Genomic DNA, 20185 nt, shown 5'->3' on the forward strand with positions numbered 1-20185 from the left:
AAAGCAGGGGGCATGAAATCACAGCGATTATAGAGCTCGCCAGTTTGTAGTCCTAGAACCCGGAAATTAGTAACCTCTGGTTTGTTCAACCATCCCTTTGGAATAAATGCCGAAAATTAGGTCTGAGTTTGACACAGGTTTATGAGATGTTATACTTTTTGTTGTATGAGATAATATTAGTCAGTTAACATTACCTTTATGAATAAGCCTTTGTGCTTTTTTTTTAACATAAATTCATCAAAATTCACAAAAAGTGAAAATTAACGCATAGAAGAAAAAGTATAAGATCTAAACGTGTGTTTAGAACATAACTTATTTTCGTAGTTTATTAAAACACATACAAAAAGACGCTATTACTATTTCTCTCTTCCATGTAGGATAATTATGGGGTGTAAAGTTGTGCTTGTAAAGAAAGCATCTAAATAAAATTGGAGCTTGTATTTTGAAGTCTCAAAACGGACGTGACGTTATTTTTGTTTACAAATATAGCTAGCTAGCTACCTAAGAAGCAATCCGCTGGCAATTGTTTATTCAACGCCAGTTCAATTACAACAAGATAACAACATGAACGGAATTCACACTGTGTTGTTGGCTGACGCATAGTCATTCACATGGCACTATATACTTTGAGGTTAACATACATATTTAGTTTGGTTTTAGCTAGCTAGCATCATGAAGTTGACAAGCTAAATTGCTTACTAGCTTTGGTACGATATCAGTATTAACTATTGACGAGATTTTTGGGGACGTGGATCGTGTGGTATTTCTGCAAGCTCATTATGGAAGGAGTTCTCTATAAGTGGACAAATTATATGACAGGTAACGTTATGCATTTAATGTGTTTGGTCCATAGTTTAGCTAGCTAGCTTGACTATCTCGTTAGCATAGCTGTCACATTGACATTAAATTTAGCTAACGTTAGCTTAGATACACAACCTACCCCTGCTTGTCTGCCCTTCACAGCCCTTGCTGTGTCATTTGATATATGTGTAAGGTAACTAACTTATAAGATGCTTACTAACTTACAACCTACACTTATGCACTAACCGACTAAACTCAACGATTTACGATGGAGCTGTGCTTGTGGGCGGACTTGAGCTGTCACATACCATTACCAATGTCGTGTGTAATTGCGGGCTGTTCTTTGGGTGCTGAAATCAGTCGTTTTTTTAATGTGACGTTGATGTTCCAGTCTGCTCACACTAGTCAATTGTGTATGATTGCGACCTGCAATTCGGGGCGTTCCTGCGTGTGGGGGGCCCCCTTCATGCTTCTGTGACACTTTTGATATTCTGGATTTCCCCTGATTGTCTATGCGATTTAAAATGTTGTCAAAAGGGAAATACAAGTGTCCTAGATATCTATCGGTGTCACCCTATCTCCTGCCTGCTGTGTATCGGAGTCCTCCTAGCTGGGTCATTCCTACATTACAGTACCTTTTGGACCTCATAACTTTAGAATACAAAACAAATATTTGTATTTTTATTCAGAAAAAGCACATATTTGACTTTCAGAAAAACATATTGGTCAAACTAAGGCACTTGATCTATTTTAGGTGCATAATCCCATACGTATTGCATAATAATAACAGGGTGGAACCTAGCCTAAAGACCCTAGACAGAAATTAGCGTTTGGACCAGGAAAGTTTCCTTTCACAACCTCTGAGACAGAATGCTGAATAAAATACTTCACCGGTTGGTCCTTTTGCAGATAGGAATGTGAGACCAAAATATTCACAGAGTAGTGTTATCAACCAGACATTAAGTAGGCCTATGCTGGTATGTTTATCGTTTGTATTTCTGGTTTTTATTTTCAATACTGATGCAATTCGCATGTGACAAACACTTACATATGGCCGAGCCTAACCGAACAGGCAAACACTTCCAGCTGATTGTGAGGAAATGTGCTTCGGTCTACTACATTCGGTTATGTTCGGCTATTTTTTTAACATATTGAGCATCACGTGCAATGCGTCAACAGATTAAAAACACAAGCGACAGAACCCACCGGCGCCACAAAAAGTGGGGTAAACAACACTTACCTGTGGATACCCCATCTCCACCTCCTACCGCCAAAAGAACCAATAGCATGTACAACCAGTAAAGTAAGTGTAAATGTCATTTTATTTAACATTCTGCCTTGTAGAGACCATTGCCTCTTTTTTTACAGCGACTTTCAGACTGATATTCATAATTAACCATGGAAACAGTGATTATTTAGGCAAGGTAGAACCTAACAGGGTGGAAATGTGTAGCCTTAATTAGCCGTAACTCTGTGGGTGATTGAGATTAAACTAGCATAATGGTAAAAATTTGAACAGGTTTTGAACTTCTATATGAAATGTTATTTAACATTTAGAAAATGTGTTAAATCTTCTCTAATTTAGCCTAATAGGGTGGAAATGCATGTGTGAGACAGACAAGTATCATGAAACATGGGAAAATAAATCAAACCGAGTGTTTTATTTATTTAGCTTCGCACCATTGTTTTCCCACCAAACAACAACATGAACATAGAAATAGGTGTTATGGATATGACATTGTCATTGAAAGCAAGTCTAAAGATGTGCTATGCAGAAATTGCTCTGTCATTTTCTGGTTGCTAAAATTCTAATAGAATGGGCTATTTTCAGTTCATGTGACAAAATAAGCAAGGTTGTTATAGAGAATCATTGTACCATCTAAACTGTTGCGAAATATATTTTCCACAACCAAAAATATTGTATTTTCAGCTGTTTGAAGCTGGTGTACAAAACCGAGGCCAAAACTAAATTTAAGAATGGGAAGAATAGAAATAGTGCACATAGACTCTCTTTATATGACAATTACATCTCTATAACTCATTTCTATGTGAATTTGGTCAGATCACCCAAACAGTTACATATTACAGCTTTAAAGGAGAATTACGACAAACTAACAAGGTGGAAAGTGATAAAGGACACAGAACATTTTAAATGCAATAAAAATAAATACAATCATGAAAAAAAACATTTGAGAGATTTTATTAACTAGGACTATAAAATAATGAACACATTTTCTTTTTTAGGGGGGGGGGGGTTTATGGCTTATATTTCTATTAGAAATTGATGAATAACACCTGGGTACATGGCAAAAACACCCAAATCCACAGAAAAAATATTCAAAATGCATAAAATGCCCTTTCAATAGCCATATTTTGGTGTTTTTAAGGTAAAGGACACCTGATCTCATATTTAAAGTTTTTGGGATTCACATTTTAAACTAAATAAGAACTGATATTTCCTGGCGACAGAACAGGCACCGCAATGTAGGAATGAACCAGTTAACTAGCTAGCACACAGTGTATTTTGCTCCCTCTTGCCAAACACCTGGCCTCACCATCGATAACAGAACAGCGGAAAAGCAGTGTCTGACAGGCAGGGGCGAGGGATACTGTCTACCTGTGTGCTAGCTAGCTACCTATCCCGCCTGCTGCTTGCTGTGTACCGGAGTCCTAGCTTGCTAACTAGCTAGCTAGCTAGCACCTATTGTCCTAAATGCCTGCCGAAGAACTGCCCTTGTTAACAGAACTGCAGGAAAACATTGCACGACAGGCGGGAGTGAAGGACACTGTTTACCATCGCTAGCGACCGTTGTCGCCCCGTCTTTTCTTCTGTGGAGTTTATCGTCAGTTGGCATCCCATCGTTATGGTGCATTATTGCCACCTACTGTACTGGAGCGCCCCCACCTCCCGCTTGTGTACTGGAATTCTAGCTTAAAATGGACCAATATAAGTATAATGAGGGATTCCTGCTTATGCAAGAATGCCCACGTGCAATTCTGTCCCAAATTGCAGGTCGCAATTGCCCCCTTCTCACACTAGTCACTGCTCAACTCCATCGTAAATTGTGGAGTTGAGTTTAGGCTACCTGGAAGAGAGTGTTTCACTAGGTGTTCTTGGTAATACTGGTTGGTTGTGTTGATATCTAGCTAGCTTGATTCATCAATTGTCTGCACAGGAAGAACCAACCTGTAAAAACAGAAGTTGTCAGTGCAAGAAGAACTAACCTAGCTTATCTGAAATGATTACAGGTTGGCAGCCACGCTGGTTTGTTTTAGACGATGGAATAATTTCCTACTATGATTCTCAAGATGATGTCTGCAAAGGGAGCAAAGGAAGTATTAAGATGTCCGTCTGTGAAATCAAAGGTATGATTTGTTTCTGAAAGGCCTATATTGTGCCACTCACCCTATGAATTTGATAGTGGTGACATTTCTCAACTCCCATCCCTCAGCTTGTTTTCCCAAATATTGGCAGGGTTTCTGCTTCATTGTTGTTTTAAATCCCAGATTGACAGTTAAACCCCTCTAATCTCAGTACAGGAAGTATTTGCTATTGAAATCTCAATTTATGGTTGATTCTTGTGCTGAAGGGTTGTGTTGACATATTTTTCATTAGTTCACCCCACCGACAATAACAGACTGGAACTGATCATACCAGGAGAGCAGCATTTTTACGTCAAAGCTGTCAATGCTGCCGAACGACAGAAGTGGCTTGTGGCACTTGGAAGTTCCAAAGCTGGCCTTGCTGACACGAGGGCCAATAAAGAAAAAGGTACTGACCCAGCAGTGTTTTCTTTGTTCGTCATTAATCTCCCTTGTGCTTGTCTCCCTCTCACATTGACCCTCGTGCGTTGTCATTCAGTGTCCTAATTGAACATGTACTGTATAGGCCTATCCTTTAGGGTGTTTTCACATATTGTCCTCTTTAAAATAACCAATCGCAGTCCTCTTTAAAGTGAACTTTGGGGTAAAAAAAGAAAAGAAAAAAGCTAAATAACTCCGTTCTCTTTGTATTCACACTGCCCTTGCCTTTGATTGAGGACTCAACTCCAGTTCATCTATTTTATGGTCCGAGTCCTCTTTGCATTCCATTCCTATGTTAAGAAAGGAACCAGGATATTTTTCAAACATTCAATCGATGCATTTTGGGTTTTTACAAAGTGCAGGACAAGCAATTCCATCAGATCGGGTTATCGGATAGTGTGATATACATACTTACAGCTACGAGGGATGCAAAAAGACAATACAGACTCAAACATGAATTCATTTTCGACAACTCAGACTCGCGACGCATTACAGACTATCACAGACGACTGCAGCAAATCCAGCTGTGCAGTGCCCACTAAAGCCTCCCTCCCAGATGAGCTGAACACATTCTCTGCTCGCTTCGAGACCGCAATTCAGGAAGACTCTCGCTGCTCCGGACGACCAGGTGCTTTCGCAATCCAAGGCTGACGTGAAGAAAATTCTCAAAATAGTGAATACTCACAAAGCTGTCAGCGCAGATGGTATCTCTGGTCCTGTTCTCTGAGTGTGTGCTGACCCGCAGGCGGGCATCTTGTCTGATATCTTTAACCTGTCCCAGACTGTAGTCCCCTCCTGCTTTAAGGAGCCCACCATGGTCCCAGTGCCCTAAAAAAACAAGGTGACGTGCCCAAATGACTATCGTCACACTAACCTCTGTCATCATGAAGTTCTTTGAGAGGCTGTTCATGGCCCACATCAAGGCCATCATGCCAGGCACACTGGACCCACTCAAACAGATCCAACGGAAAATGCTATTTCCATCGCTGTTCACACGGCAAGACAAGAGAAAAACCTATGTGAGAATGCTCTTCATTGACTACAGTTCAGCATTCAACAATATTGTTTCCTCCAAGCTCAACACCAAACGTAGAGCCCTGGGTCTGAACACCACTCTCTGCAACTGGATCCTAGACTTCCTGATGGCCAGACCACAGGCTGTGAGGATTGGCAACAGCACCTACCCTACACTGACTCTTAAACAGGGGCCCCTCTTCAGTCCTCTGCTGTACTTCCCATTCACCCACGACTGTGTGGCTTTGCACGACACCAACTGCATCATCAAGTTTGCTGACGACACAAAGGTTGTAGGCCTTTTAACCAATAACGACGAGTCAGCCTATAGGAAGGAGGTAGAGTTGATGTCGGAAGTTTACATACACCTTAGCCAAATACATTTAATCCCTAAAACAAATTCCCTGTCTTAGGTCAGTTAGGATCACCACTTTATTTTAAGAATGTTAAATGTCAGAATAATAGTAAATAATTATTTATTTCAGCTTTTATTTCTTTCAACACATTCCCAGTCGGTCAGAAGTTTACAAACACTCAATTAGTATTTGGTAGCATTGCCTTTAAATTGTTTAATTTGGGTCAAACATTTTGTGTAGCCTTCCACAAGCTTCCCATAATAAGTTGGGTGGATTTTGGCCCATTCCTCCTGACAGAGCTGGTGTAACTGATTCAGGTTTGTAGGCCTCCTTGCTCGCACACGCTTTTTCAGTTCTGCCCACACATTTTCTATGGGATTGAGGCCAGGGCTTTTACCGCTTCGAGAGCGTCCTGACCAATTGCATCACGGCCTGGTACGTTAATTGCTCCGTCCACGACCACAATGTCCTCTAGCAGGTGGTGAAGATGGCCCAATACATCACTGGGACCGTACTCCCACCCATCCAGGACATCTACTCAAAATGTTGCCTGAGGAAGGACCCCATCGTCAAGGACCCCACACACCCCCAGCTACAAGCTGTTACCATCTGCCCTACGGTAAGGGAGGGAATGGAGCATGAAGTCTGATACCAACAGGCTCAGAGACAATTTCTGTCTACAAGCCATCAGACTGTTGAACACTTGAACTGGACTGACCACCTGCTCTGATTCTCTGCACCTTAGCACACACAAACTCACTTATGCATATAAACTCAGCTAAAAGAAGAAACGTCCCTTTTTCAGAATCCTGTCTTTCAAAGATAATTAGTAAAAATCCAAATAACTTCACAGATCAACATTGTAAAGGGTTTAAACACTGTTTCCCATGCTTGTTCAATGCACCATAAACAATTAATGAACATATGCACCTGTGGAATGGTCGTTAAAACACTAACAGCTTACAGACGGTAGGCAATTAAGGTTAGTGTTATGAAACTTAGGACACTAAAAGAGGCCTTTCTACTGACTCTGAAAAACACCAAAACAAAGATGCCCAGGGTGCCTGCTCATCTACGTGAACGTGCCTTAGGCATGCTGCAAGGAGGCATGAGGACTGCAGATGTGGCCATGGCAATAAATTGCCATGTCCGTACTGTGAGACACCTAAGACAGCGCTACAGGGAAACAGGACGGACAGCTGATCGTCCCCGTAGTGGCAGACCACATGTAACAACACCTGCACAGGATTGGTACATCCGAACATCACACCTGCGGGACAGGTACAGGATGGCAACAACAACTGCCCGAGTTACACCAGGCACGCACAATCCCTCCATCAGTGCTCAGACTGTACGCAATAGAGAGAGGCTGGACTGAGGGCTTGTAGGCCTGTTGTAAGGCAGGTCCTCACCAGGCATCACTGGCAACAATGTCACCTATGGACACAAACCCACTGTAGCTGGACCAGACAGGACTGGCAAAAACTGCTCTTCACTGAAGAGTTGTGGTTTTGTCTCACCAGGGGGTAATGGTTGGATTCACGTTTATCGTCAGAATAATGAGCGTTACACCGAGGCCTATACACTGGAGCGGGATCGCTTTGGAGGTGGAGTGTATCTGGGGCAGTATGTCACAGCATCAATGGACTGAGCTTGTTGTCATTGCAGGCAATCTCAACGGGACCTGTTGGATCGGAGGGTGAGGGCTTGGGCCATTCCCCCCAGAAATGTCAGGGTGCCGTGGTGGAAGAGTGGGGTAAAATCTCACAGCAAGAACTGGCAAATATGGTGCAGTCTGTGAGGAGGAGATGCACTGCAGTACTTAATGCAGCTGGTGGCCACATAAGATACTAACTGTTGATTTTGAGCCCCCTTTTGTTCAGGGACACTATTCTATTTCTGTTTGTCACATGTCTGTGGAACTTGATCCGTTTATGTCTGTTGTTGAATCTTATGTTCGTACGAATATTTACACATATATATCATTCGATAATGAACGCAGTTGACAGTGAGAGGACGTTTCTTTTTTTTGCTGAGTTTACTTTCATGCTACACACACTTCACAACTGCTGCTACCAGGCTTTTATTATACTGCTCAGATTATACACTGCCCCACCCCTTCCACAATACACGTGTAAATATTTGACTATAAATTGTCCCTTCCTGTATTATACCTATGCTAAAATGTTTATTCTATTCTACTGAGCTACTTACTTTATTTTATTATTTCTTATTGTTGCATTGTCGAGAAGGAACCTGCAAGTAAGCATTTCGTTGGACGATGTATTCCGTAAATATAACTAATAAAACTTCAAACTAACATTTTGGAAGCTAATAGATTGCATTTAGTTAAAAGATGAGACAATTCTAATCAGAACATATTAGCATGTACATATTATTGGTAACAGAATAAATAGCAGAAGAATACTGCAGATTAAATAATGCTGTTATGGCGAAGGTGCATAAAGATGGAGGAATTCAGATATGACCTCTTTGTTTGGCCACTATCCACAGACTTTTTAATCTATGACGTGATAAGGTTCATTCAATGTACCTATAAATCAGCACAATCTACCTTTTAATTTTTTTCCTAATTGCCGCCATCTTTGAACTTAAATTGGGATCATTCATGTACAGTGCCTTCAAAAGGATTCACACCCCTTGACTTTTTACATGTTTTGTTGTGTTACATCATTAATTTGTAGGCTATAAAAATAGATAAAGAGAGCCGCACACTCAAGCTCCCAGGGTAAACCTGAATTTCTCTCTCGCTGGCCTACAAACAATACCCAATAATGTCTAAGTGGAATTATGTTTTTCTGAAATGTTTACAAATTAATTAAAAATGAAATGTCTTGAGCCAGTAAGTATTCAACCCCTTTGGTATGGCAAGCCTAAATAAGTTCAGGAGTAAAATAATTGCTTAAATTAATTTTACTTTCAGCAGAACAATAACCTAAAACACATGGCCAAATCTACATTGGAGTATATCACATATTGCAAACAAATAACATATTATCGTGCCAGTACAACTCTCTACACATATTTGAAAATCGCTAATCAATATCCAATAACGGCACACGTTTTTCCCACGAACTTTCACATCATCATCTCTGTTTTGTGGCACCAATGTGAGGGGCAGGGGAAACAGTGTTGCAGTAGTCTGTGTGGTGCGGGAATAATGACAAGCGAACCTGGGGAGCTTTATGTTCACAATGCCCTTAAAAAGGGAACCGACTCTAAAAACACCCTTAGATGAGTGATCATGTGTTACCTTTGCCTGGATGCCAGTCTGTTTATGCTCTCTTGCTGACTACTCCTTATGGAATTGTGATGCCAAATGACGGAAATTAAGTTGGAAATAGCAGTGTTTCCCCTTCAAGCATATCGCAATCGTGGCCGCAATGGTAAAAAAATATATGGAGATGTATAGATGTATGCCCAAGAAAGAACCCATCTCCCCCGAAGGGAGACCCCCCCCCTCACTGCTAACTCTGACACTGCTGCTGGAAAGAAATCCTAGTGGGAAACTGAAGAGCACCAACAGATCTAGGACCACTGACCAGGCTAGAGTTACAGTACCTTACCTTAAAGGTCCTCTCACTAACATAAGTGTTCTGTTTTTTTATTGGAAGAAATAACAGAGACGACAGAATCTCTGAAAACGAAGATGTCCGAGCTGCGTCTCTACTGTGACTTGCTAATGCAGCAGGTCCACACGATACAGGAGTCTGTGGGCCAGGAGGACCAGGAAAGAGACCACTCCAATTCCAGCTCGGAGGTAACTATACCTGCAAAGTTTTAGCTAGGCTGTGTCCCAAATGGCACCCTATTTCCTACATACTGCACTTAATTTGCCCGGAGACCTATGGGCCCTGGTCAAAAGTAGTGCACTGTATGGAATAGGGTGCCATAGGGATGCAGCCCTAGTGTTGGCTGTCAGGAATTGCCAGCGTGGCGGCAGGTAGCCTAGTGGTTAGAGTATTGGGCCAGTAACTGAAAGGTTGTTAGATCGAATCCCTGAGCTGACGAGGTAAAACATCTGTCTTTCTGCCCTTGAAGAAGGCAGTTAACCCACCGTTCCCCAGGTGCCGAAGACGTGGATGTCGATTATGCCAGCCCCCCCGCACCTCTCTGATTCAGAGGGGTTGGGTTAAATGTGAAAGACACATTTCAGTTGAATGCATTCAGTTATACAGTGAAGGAAAAAAGTATTTGAATCCCTGCTGATTTTGTACGTTTGCCCACTAACAAAGAAATGATCAGTCTATAACTTTAATGGTAGGTTTATTTGAACAGTGAGAGACAGAATAACAACAAAAAAAACACAAAAAAGCACGTCAAATGTTATAAATTGATTTGCATTTTAATGAGGGAAATAAGTATTTGACCCCTATGCAAAACATGACTTAGTCCTTGGTGGCAAAACTCTTGTTGGCATTCAGAGGTCAGACATTTCTTCTAGTTAGCCACCAGGTTTGCACACATCTCAGGAGGGATTTTGTCCCACTCCTCTTTGCAGATCTTCTCCAAGTCATTAAGGATTCGAGGCTGGCGTTTGGCAACTCGAACCTTCAGCTCCCTCCACAGATTTTCTATAGGATTAAGGTCTGGAGACTGGCTAGGCCACTCCAGGACCTTAATGTGCTTCTTCTTGAGCCACTCCTTTGTTGCCTGGGCCATGTGTTTTGGGTCATTGTCATGCTGGAATACCCATCCACGACACATTTTCAATGCCCTGGCTGAGGGAAGGAGATTCTCACCCAACGGTACATGGCACCGTCCATCGTCCCTTTGATGTGGTGAAGTTGTCCTGTCCCCTTAGCAGAAAAACACCCCCAAAGCATAATGTTTCCACCTCCATGTTTGACGGTGGAGATGGTGTTCTTGGGGTCATAGGCAGCATTCCTCCTCCAAACACGGCGAGTTGAGTTGATGTCAAAGAGCCCCATTTTGGTCTCATCTGACCACAACACTTTCACCCAGTCGTCCTTTGAATCATTCAGATGTTCATTGGCAAACTTCAGATGGGCATGTATATGTGCTTTCTTGAGCAGGGGGGACCTTGCGAGCGCTGCAGCATTTCAGTCCTTCACGGCGTAGTGTGTTACCAATTGTTTTCTTGGTGACTATGGTCTCAGCTGCCTTGAGATCATTTACAAGATCCTCCCGTGTAGTTCTGGGATGATTCCTCACCGTTCTCATGATCATTGCAACTCCACGAGGTGAGATCTTGCATGGAGCCCCAGGCCGAGGGAGATTGACAGTTCTTTTGTGTTTCTTCCATTTGCGAATAATCGCACCAACTGTTGTCACCTTCTCACCAAGCTGCTTGGCGATGGTCTTGTAGCCCATTCCAACCTTGTGTAGGTCTACAATCCTGTCCCTGACATCCTTGGAGCGCTCTTTGGTCTTGTCCATGGTGGAGAGTTTGGAATCTGATTGCTTGATTGCTTCTGTGGACAGCTGTCTTTTAAACAGGTAACAAGCTGCGATTAGGTGCACTCCCTATAAGTGTGCTCCTAATCTCAGCTCATTACCTGTATAAAAGTCACCTGGGAGCCAGAAATCTTTCTGATTGAGAGGGGGTCAAATACTTATTTCCCTCATTAAAATGCTAATCAATTTATAACATTTTTGATGTGTTTTTCTGGATTTGTTTTATGTTATTCTGTCTCACTGTTCAAATAAACCTACCATTAAAATTATAGACTGATCATTTCGTTGTCAGTGGGCAAACGTACAAAATCAGCAGGAGATCAAATACTTTTTCCCCCTCCCTGTACAACTGACTAGGTATCCACCTTTCCCCATTTGCTCTTTTACTCTTCATCTACGCCAAATTAAGTCTTGGTAGTGCCACTGTACTCGAGATCAGAGCGACAGGCCAAGATCTGGATGGGTGCCGGTGTGAATCCCTGGGCTGGCAAGAAAATATTTGGTGCAAGCTGGTACTGCAGTTGTGCCCTTGAGCAAGGCACTCATCGTGTGTGTTTGGTGTGGTGTGTCTGGAAGCCCAGGGTTGGGAATTAAAAACAGTCAACAAAAGTATATATTTGTTTTGATGAGTACAGAAATTAAGTTAATTATGTTATTAACATTTCCCCCTGGTGGCACTGGAGCCAGTAACTTTTTCAGTTGGTGGCACTAGCAGCAATTTGGTCGCACCACAACATTTTTGCGGGGTCACGTAATAGAAAGTAATTTAGATGTACAATGCTAGTGTAATGCACTGTTATAGTATTCAATAAATACGTTGTTACATATAACATGTCCAAGCAGGAATGCGTAATTCAATATATTTTTCATATGTAACATAATCCAGCGATTGTCATGAATTTGGGGTTGATAATTATTATGTTTTAATGTCAAAATAGGACTCCAGAATTAAATTGGTACTAATTCACCACCTAAGGAAGTGAACATTTCAAACACATTAGCTAGGTTGCTGACTAAAAATATAACACCTACTGCTATTGTTTCCATGTATTAATCTAACACTATATTAAATGTTGCCAATGAGGCCTAGTGCACTTGTGATGGCCGATATGCAGTTCGCGTGCTCCGTATTTCAAAGCCATATCAGACATCTTGATTGTAAAACTGTGTGCTTTGAGCTAAATATTGAGAGTTGAGAAATAAAAAGTATACCTACAGAAAGCCGAGTTCCTCCTCTCTTTTTTGCATGGACAGCGGCTTGCTTCCAAAGTTGTTTTACCCGCGCTATTGCATTTTTTAATGTTATACAATCATAATGCATTTTTCGGGGTGCACGAGGGGGGAGAAGAGCGTGTGAGAGACTCACTCATTGCATCAGCCAGCCCCGTCAAAACAGGCACAGTGGCAGGGCAGACAATTTCATTACAGGAACCATGAGGATAATGCACTTTACTGTTTGACAAAAGCATGGGTTTATCCACCCAAAACATCTTGAGGTTTTGATTGAGGTGACCAGCTAAAATGTGCAACTCTCACCGGTATGTCCAATTTTAAAAATGTAACCTTCACAACCAAGTCAAAGGGTCGTGAAATGTGACTAAATGGTTGTAGTTTGGAGCATTGTAAACTCTTCAAGCCCTTTTTAGTAACAAATTGTGTTGCCAATTTAAGGAGTAGTTTCTTCACACCACCTAAGAAAGCCTGAGGCCCATGTAGTAATATATTAGGCTTAATATTGTGTATATTTATGTATTTTATTTTCGTCCGTGCCCTATCTCCAATTGTAGTTGACTGATTCACCTCTCCTTGTCTTTTCTTTGTTGCTCCAGACTCTGAATGAGGCCTCCTCTTTACTGAGTGCCACTTGTAACACCTTCATCAAAACACTGGAAGAATGTATGAAGATGGCCAACTCCAAGTTCAAGACAGACATGGTCCTGTTGAACCCTCCAGATGACATGATGATGTCCCCTGTTTCTCCGTCCCCAATACAGATGGCCCGGGTAGGATGGTATTCAATGTACTGTCTAGCTCCGGAGTGAAGTTTCCCCTAGGTACAGATCTTGGATCAGATTCCCCTCCCCAATCCAATTGGTGGGGCAAATGCAAAACTTCACCCATGATCAATGTCTAGGGGCAACTTCACCATACTCTGTACAGCTTCATCACAGGGGTGTTCATTAGGGCATGCAACAGACAACGTTATAAAACATATTGCAATATGAGCATTTCGTATTGGAAAATTACAGGTTGTCACTCCGTTTCAATCCGTTTTCTCCCATTTGGTGCCTAATGAACACTACCCAGATATGTCATCTCTTTTTGTCTCTTATCTCTTCTTATCTGCTGCATCCTTGCTTGACTTGATCCAAAGCACAGCTATACAGTCCCCTATGAATGCTAAACAAGAATATAAACTCAACATGCAACAATTTCAAAGATTTGCATTTCATATTCCCCATGTTAGGAATAACTTTACCCGCCGAATGACACCTCTATAACCTTCCACCCAGTGGACAAGGGAGGTGCTTTTACTGTACAAGAATATCCTGTCTATAAAACTGAATTACTCAGGCAACTTAATTATCCAAGTTCTATAAGAGACTCACTACTAACTCGACAAAACAATGTTTGGCTGTAATCTAACACACTCACCAAGGGCATGCGCAATGGTGATATCACCAAAAGAGAACACAGATTATTGTGTAAAAACAGCTCTACGCTGGTAATCTGCACTCCCTAATATACTGTTTAATTACAATACCTTCAGAAAGTATTTACACCCCTTGACTTTTTCAACATTTTGTTGTGTTACAAAGTGGGATTAAAATGGACACAAAATACTTTGTAAAGTCAAAGTGGAAGAAAAATTATAACATTTGTAAAAAATGATTCATAATTGAAACACGAATATCTTGATTAGATAAGTATTCAACCTCTTGAGGTAATACATCTTAGAATCACCTTTGGGAGCAATTACAGATGTGAGTCTTTTTGGGTAAGTCTCTAAGAGCTTTCCTCACCTGGATTGTGCAATATTTGCTCGTTATTCTTTTCTAAATTCTTCAAATGCTGTCAAATTGGTTGTTGATCATTGCTAGACAACCATTTTGAGGTCTTGCCAATAGATTTTCAAGCATATTTAAGTAAAAACTGTTACTCGGCCACTCATGAACATGGTTAACAACTCCAGTGTAGATTTGGTCTTGTGTTTTAGGTTATTGTCCTGCTGAAAGTTGAATTAATCTCCCAGTGTCTAGTGGAAAGCAGACTGAACCAGGTTTTCCTCTAGGATTTTGCCTGTGCTTAGCTCCATTCTGTTTCTTTTTATCCTGAAAAAATCCCCAGTCCTTAATGATTACAAGCATACCCATAACATGATGCGGCCACCTCTATGCTTGCACATATGGAGAGTGGTACTCAGTAATGTGTTGTATTGGATTTGCCCCAAACATAACACTTTGTAATCAGGAAAAAAGGGAATTGCTTTGCCATATTTTTTGCATTATTACTTTAGTGCCTTGTTGCAAATAGGATGCATGTTTTGGAATATTTTTATTCTGTCCAGGCTTCCTTTTCACTCTGTCAATTAGGTTAGAATTGTGGAGTAACTACAATGTTGTTGATTGATCCTCAGTTTTCTCCTATCACAGCCATTAAACTCTGTAACTGTCTTAAAGTCACCATTGGCCTTGTTCTGAAATCCCTGACAACTAAGTTAGGAAGGACGCCTGTATGTTTGTAGTGACTGTGTGTGTTGATGCACCATCCAAAGTGTAATTAATAACTTCACCATGCTCAAAGGGATATTCAATGTCTGTTTAAAAAAAAAAATGTTTTTATCCATTTACCAATAGGTGCACTTCTTTGCGAGGCATAGGAAAACCTCCCTGGTCTTTGTGGTTGAAACTGTTTTAAATTCACTGCTCGACTCTGGGACAATTATCTGTATGTGTGAGGTACATAGATGAGGTAGTCATTCAAAAATCAAGTGGATCCCTGCAATGCAAGGATTTATTTAGCAACACTCCATCCATTACACATGGTTCTCCCTCTCAAGTGCTCCTTCTCAAGGATGCTTTCAAATCAATATATATTTTTTGCCTTTCCATCAAGTTAATAGGTTATTGTCATCGGTGCTATTGAAAATCAGATAGCTTCCTTATGTTTCAGTAAACCATTAGCCAACACATTAGCCAAAAGATTAAATTAAATGTCATGAAAGTTTACTATCGCTTCATTTTATTCCAGTGATATTAAATATAAATATATTTTATTTTAATATATATTTTAATGTATTTTAGGCTACTGTTAAAGAACTCACAGGCTATTTCTCTGCCAGAGCGCGTAAGATAACTAGTCCTACCGGTAAATGCAGTCTAAAGCAATTTCCTTATATCACGTTACCTCCCTACATTGATTCTATTGTTTACGTGTAGTGTCGCACACATTTAATTCAACATTTTAATTCTAGCTCACAGTCAAGGACGACTGTGTATTCCCTCCAGCAGTGGTGAAGTGTAGGCCTACGACGATGCAGCCTTTTGACACGGTCCTGCTGAACTCTGTGCCGGTCCCTACTTAAATGCAATAAAACATTTTTTAAATAGCATCCGCACACGGCGGCGGCTTTATCAATGCATTTTTTTCAATTTGAAGCTTTTCAAATATATTACTTTCTCTTGTCTATATTCTCACTAATATTCCTTTATGTAATTAAGCTTTTACATGTATTTTTCTGTCTTTAATAATATAATTTAATAATAATAATAATTATACTAATATGTTTAAAATAGGTACCACTGTTTGAATGACAAATTAGATAATTGTTCGAAAAAGATACTAAAAGTTGCTTGAACAAGATACTAAGTCGTTCTAGTGAGAATTCCAAGAGTGTACATTTTATAATTGTTTTTGCTTCTGTAGACTTGATCAGAGACTGTTTTAGTTTCCTATGCTACTTACTTTTTATACACCTGTTTTGGAATATGCCACAATTACGGATGTTCACTTTTATGCTGCTGTGAATAGGCTCAATATAGGAATCATATTTTGTCATTTTAAAGTCCTTGATATTCAGTGATAGGCACAGGTACTAACGGTGTCCATTTCCTTTTTTCATTTGCAGATGAAGCGGTCCATAAGTTACCCGGGCACGTACAACTTCGACAGGTATTATTGCGTATAGAAAACATTCCACTGGTTCTACTACAAAGGTCCTTGTCATTACCAGTGTGCTTCTAGGTGTAGAGTGAATTTGCCCTTAGACGCTGATCTTGGGACAGTTTTATATTTCCCCCACTAATGGTTAGGGTTGGGGAAGCTGATCCTAGATCTGTATCTAGGGGAAAATTCACCCTGGAGCTGTGTTTCTAAGTGAAGCCGTTGTCATTTCCAGGTCTGGTCTCCCGCCAAAGGAGGGTGTGTTATCAGATCAAAGGTCAACCCAGAGGAGGATACGGACTTGTTCGGACACAGAGGCTCACAGTGACAGCTGTGTTTATGAGATGGACCGTAAGAGATATTTGAACGAACAAACACATACATGCACACTGCTCCCCTCAAACATTACAGTAATTACCAAATTATGTCACTTCTCAGACTCTACGTTTGTGAATTCACATACAAGACATCTTCCATGTGTTTTCATTTTATTTATTCATATTCTTACCCTGCCTTTCTAAGGTCCTCAAAAGCAAAGTTAACAAACAGATCACCGACCATTTCGAATCCCACCGTACCTTCTCTGCTATGCAATCTGGTTTCCGAGCTGGTCATTGGTGCACCTCAGCCTCGCTCAAGGTCCTAAACGATATCATAACCGCCATCGATAAGAGACAATACTGTGCAGCTGTATTCATCGACCTGGCCAAGGCATTCGACTCTGTCAATCACCACATTCTTATCGGCAGACTCAACAGCCTTGGTTTCTCAAATGACTGCCTCGCCTAATTCACCAACTACTTCTCAGATAGAGTTCAACATGTCTAATCAGAGGACCTGTTGTCCGGACCTCTGGTATCAAATTTATTTATATAGCCCCCCTTACATCAGCTGATATATCAAAGTGCTGTACAGAAACCCGGCCTAAAACTCCAAACAGCAAGCAATGCAGTTGTAGAAGCACGGTGTGGTAGTCTCTTCTCGGGCTGACCCATTTTTCTGTATATATCAATGATGTCGCTCTTGCTGCAGGTGATTCCTTGATCCCACCTCTATGCTTTACGACACCATTCTGTATAATTCTGACCCTTCTTTGGACACTGTGTTAACTAACCTCCAGACGAGCTTCAATGCCGGTTCTGCCTTTAAACGGTTCTGACTTAGAATATGTGTCTGGTTAGACTGTAAACTCTCCTTCCAGACTCACATTAAGCATCTCCAATCCAAAATTAAATCTAGAATCGGCTTCCTATTTCGCAACCAAGCATCCTTCACTCGTGCTGCCAAACATACCCTCGTAAAACTGACAATCCTGTCGATCCTTGACTTCGGCAATGTCATTTATAAAATAGCCTCCAACACTCTACTCAGACTGCATCCAATTTCCTATCACAGTGCCATCCGTTGTCACCAAAGCCCCATATATTACCCACCACTGCGACCTGTATGCTATTGTTGGCTGGCCCTCGGTTCATATTTGTCGCCAGACCCACTGGCTCCAGGTCATCAACAAGTCTTTGCTAGGTAAAGCCCCGCCTTATCTCAGCTCACTGGTCACCATACAACACCCACCAGTAGCAAGCACTCCAGCAGATATATTTCACTGGTCACCCCCAAAGCCAATTCCTCTTTTGGCTGCCTTTCCTTCCAGTTCTCTGCTGCCAATGACTGGAATGAATTGCAAAAATCACATCACGAACTTTAAGCACCAGCTGTCAGAGCAGCTCACAGATCACTGCACCTGTACATAGCCCATCTGTAAATAGCCCATCCAACTACCGCATCCCCATACTGTTATTTATTTTTGCTCCTTTGCACCCCAGTATCTGTTCTTCTGCATTCATCTTCTGCACATCTATCACTTCAGTGTTTAATTGCTAAATTGTAATTATTTTGCCACTATGGCCTATTTATTGCCTTACCTCCCTTATCTTACCTAATTTACACCATATTGTATATAGACTTTTTTCTATTGTGTTATTGACTGTATGTTTGTTTATTCCATGTGTAACTCTGTGTTTGTGTCTGGCACTGCTTTGATTTATCTTGGCCAGGTCGCAGTTGTAAATGAGAACTTGTTCTCAACTAGCCTACCTGGTTAAGTAAATAAAGGTGACATAAATAAAAACTGTATTTTTTTAGCATTTTGTTATGTTAGTTCAGTATTTTTCTTGCACACATACATTCCCTTTTTCTAAGTTGTTAGTCGGGGCTGGTGTGTAGTAGGGGAGGGCACAACGTACCTAAACACTTTGGGTTCTAATTGGACAAGTTCATGTATGACGAGGCACCTCCATTTCAAAATACTTTCCTGTATTCTCCTGCTGAAAATGAGCCTGGTCTCCATTTTTGTCTCATCCATACAGGCACTGCTGTGCTGTGTCTCAATGCCAGTGTGAACGGGGACTCCTCCCACAGTATCCCCGAGGAGTGTGGTGCCATCAGTCCTACCAGTCCCCGAGCTATGTCAGACACTCCAGATACTGACCTGTCCATCTGACCTGTCCTGTCACTCACCAAATACATTGCAGTATCTTCAGATAAAGAGACTTTAGAAGTGTTTTGTGAATCCAGGTCCTGGAGTTGAGATTGGTCGTCGGCTGTCAAGTGACTGGTCTGTCTGGTCAGTAGGCCTGTGCAAACTTGTAGGCATAGTACTGTCTATCTTTTCTGAATAATGACTTGGCTAAAGCGTGAATAGCTGAATGTATCAGGTACTTCAGTTACTCTACTGAAGTTAGACTGATCTGAGGCTACTGTAATGTGAGGTGTTACTAAGGTTGTGTTCATTCGGGCACGCAATGGAAAAAAGTTTTAAAACTAAAAAAGAAAATTAGTGTTTCTTATTGAACAACTCTAGTTGTCCTTCCCTGTCATTTTCTTCCCTTCAGTGCCTAATGAACACTCCCCAGCTTTTATTGCTCACATACTGCAATGCAGTCACTGCTTGGCAATGCGTTAATGGTATTTTCAAAAAGTATTGTATTTTATCCTGTGGAAGCATTGCTTTGCACTTTAAGAATTATGGATCAAAACAAAGTCCTTTTTGAATGTTTGTACTATTCCAGGAAGTTTTATGTTATTATTGCAGAATAAAATGTTTGATATGCAACATTACTGTTCATTCACTATGGAATGAAAAATTGTCCTTGAAACACAGAGGTGGGACATATTAGCCTTTAACCAAAACCCTTAAATGTTAGGGTTGCTAACTGTGCCAAGGACCAATTCAGAATGTGTGAATGTGGGTACATTTTCATCAATGGGCTGAGTTCACATGCATCTCCTGGTACCCCGGATGGGCAGAGTTTTGTCTATTTTAGACCATTCCATTGGTCCTAAAGTGAAATCTCCACCCTCCCAAGTCACTGGGAGATGCAAAACAAACTTGCCCAATATTTCAAATTTGGCACGCCCCCAGTGTTCACCATATTGCTATGTGACAGACACTTTTTATTGTTATTTTTTAAAGTTATGTTTGCCATTCATTACATCCACCAAAAAAGAGTAATGCCTTAACAGAGATTCTGGGCATGGAAGGAGTTATGTGACTGTATGATGTTGATGTTTGAAATGTGAAGATGTGTCTTAAAAATGAAATGAAATCA

The 20185-nt window shown here is 41.0% G+C and overlaps 1 protein-coding gene across 2 annotated transcripts; it reads left to right on the forward strand.

The window, feature by feature from the left end:
- The first annotated feature begins 473 nt into the window (after positions 1-473).
- Positions 474-20185, forward strand: plekha3 (pleckstrin homology domain containing, family A (phosphoinositide binding specific) member 3). Of its 2 annotated transcripts, none has more exons than XM_024381879.2 (8): positions 474-819; positions 4051-4167; positions 4418-4573; positions 9611-9756; positions 13244-13417; positions 16543-16586; positions 16813-16928; positions 18944-20185. In XM_024381879.2, the coding sequence occupies exons 1-8, from the start codon at positions 780-782 to the stop codon at positions 19075-19077; spliced, it is 927 nt and encodes a 308-aa protein (XP_024237647.1). In that variant the 5' UTR covers positions 474-779; the 3' UTR covers positions 19078-20185. The 2 variants fall into 2 exon arrangements, with proteins under 2 accessions (XP_024237647.1, XP_024237648.1); XM_024381880.2 differs by lacking the exon at positions 474-819 and adding an exon at positions 1999-2104.

This window comes from Oncorhynchus tshawytscha, linkage group LG07 (genome assembly GCF_018296145.1).
Source record: "Oncorhynchus tshawytscha isolate Ot180627B linkage group LG07, Otsh_v2.0, whole genome shotgun sequence".
Classification (NCBI taxonomy): Eukaryota; Metazoa; Chordata; class Actinopteri; order Salmoniformes; family Salmonidae; genus Oncorhynchus; species Oncorhynchus tshawytscha.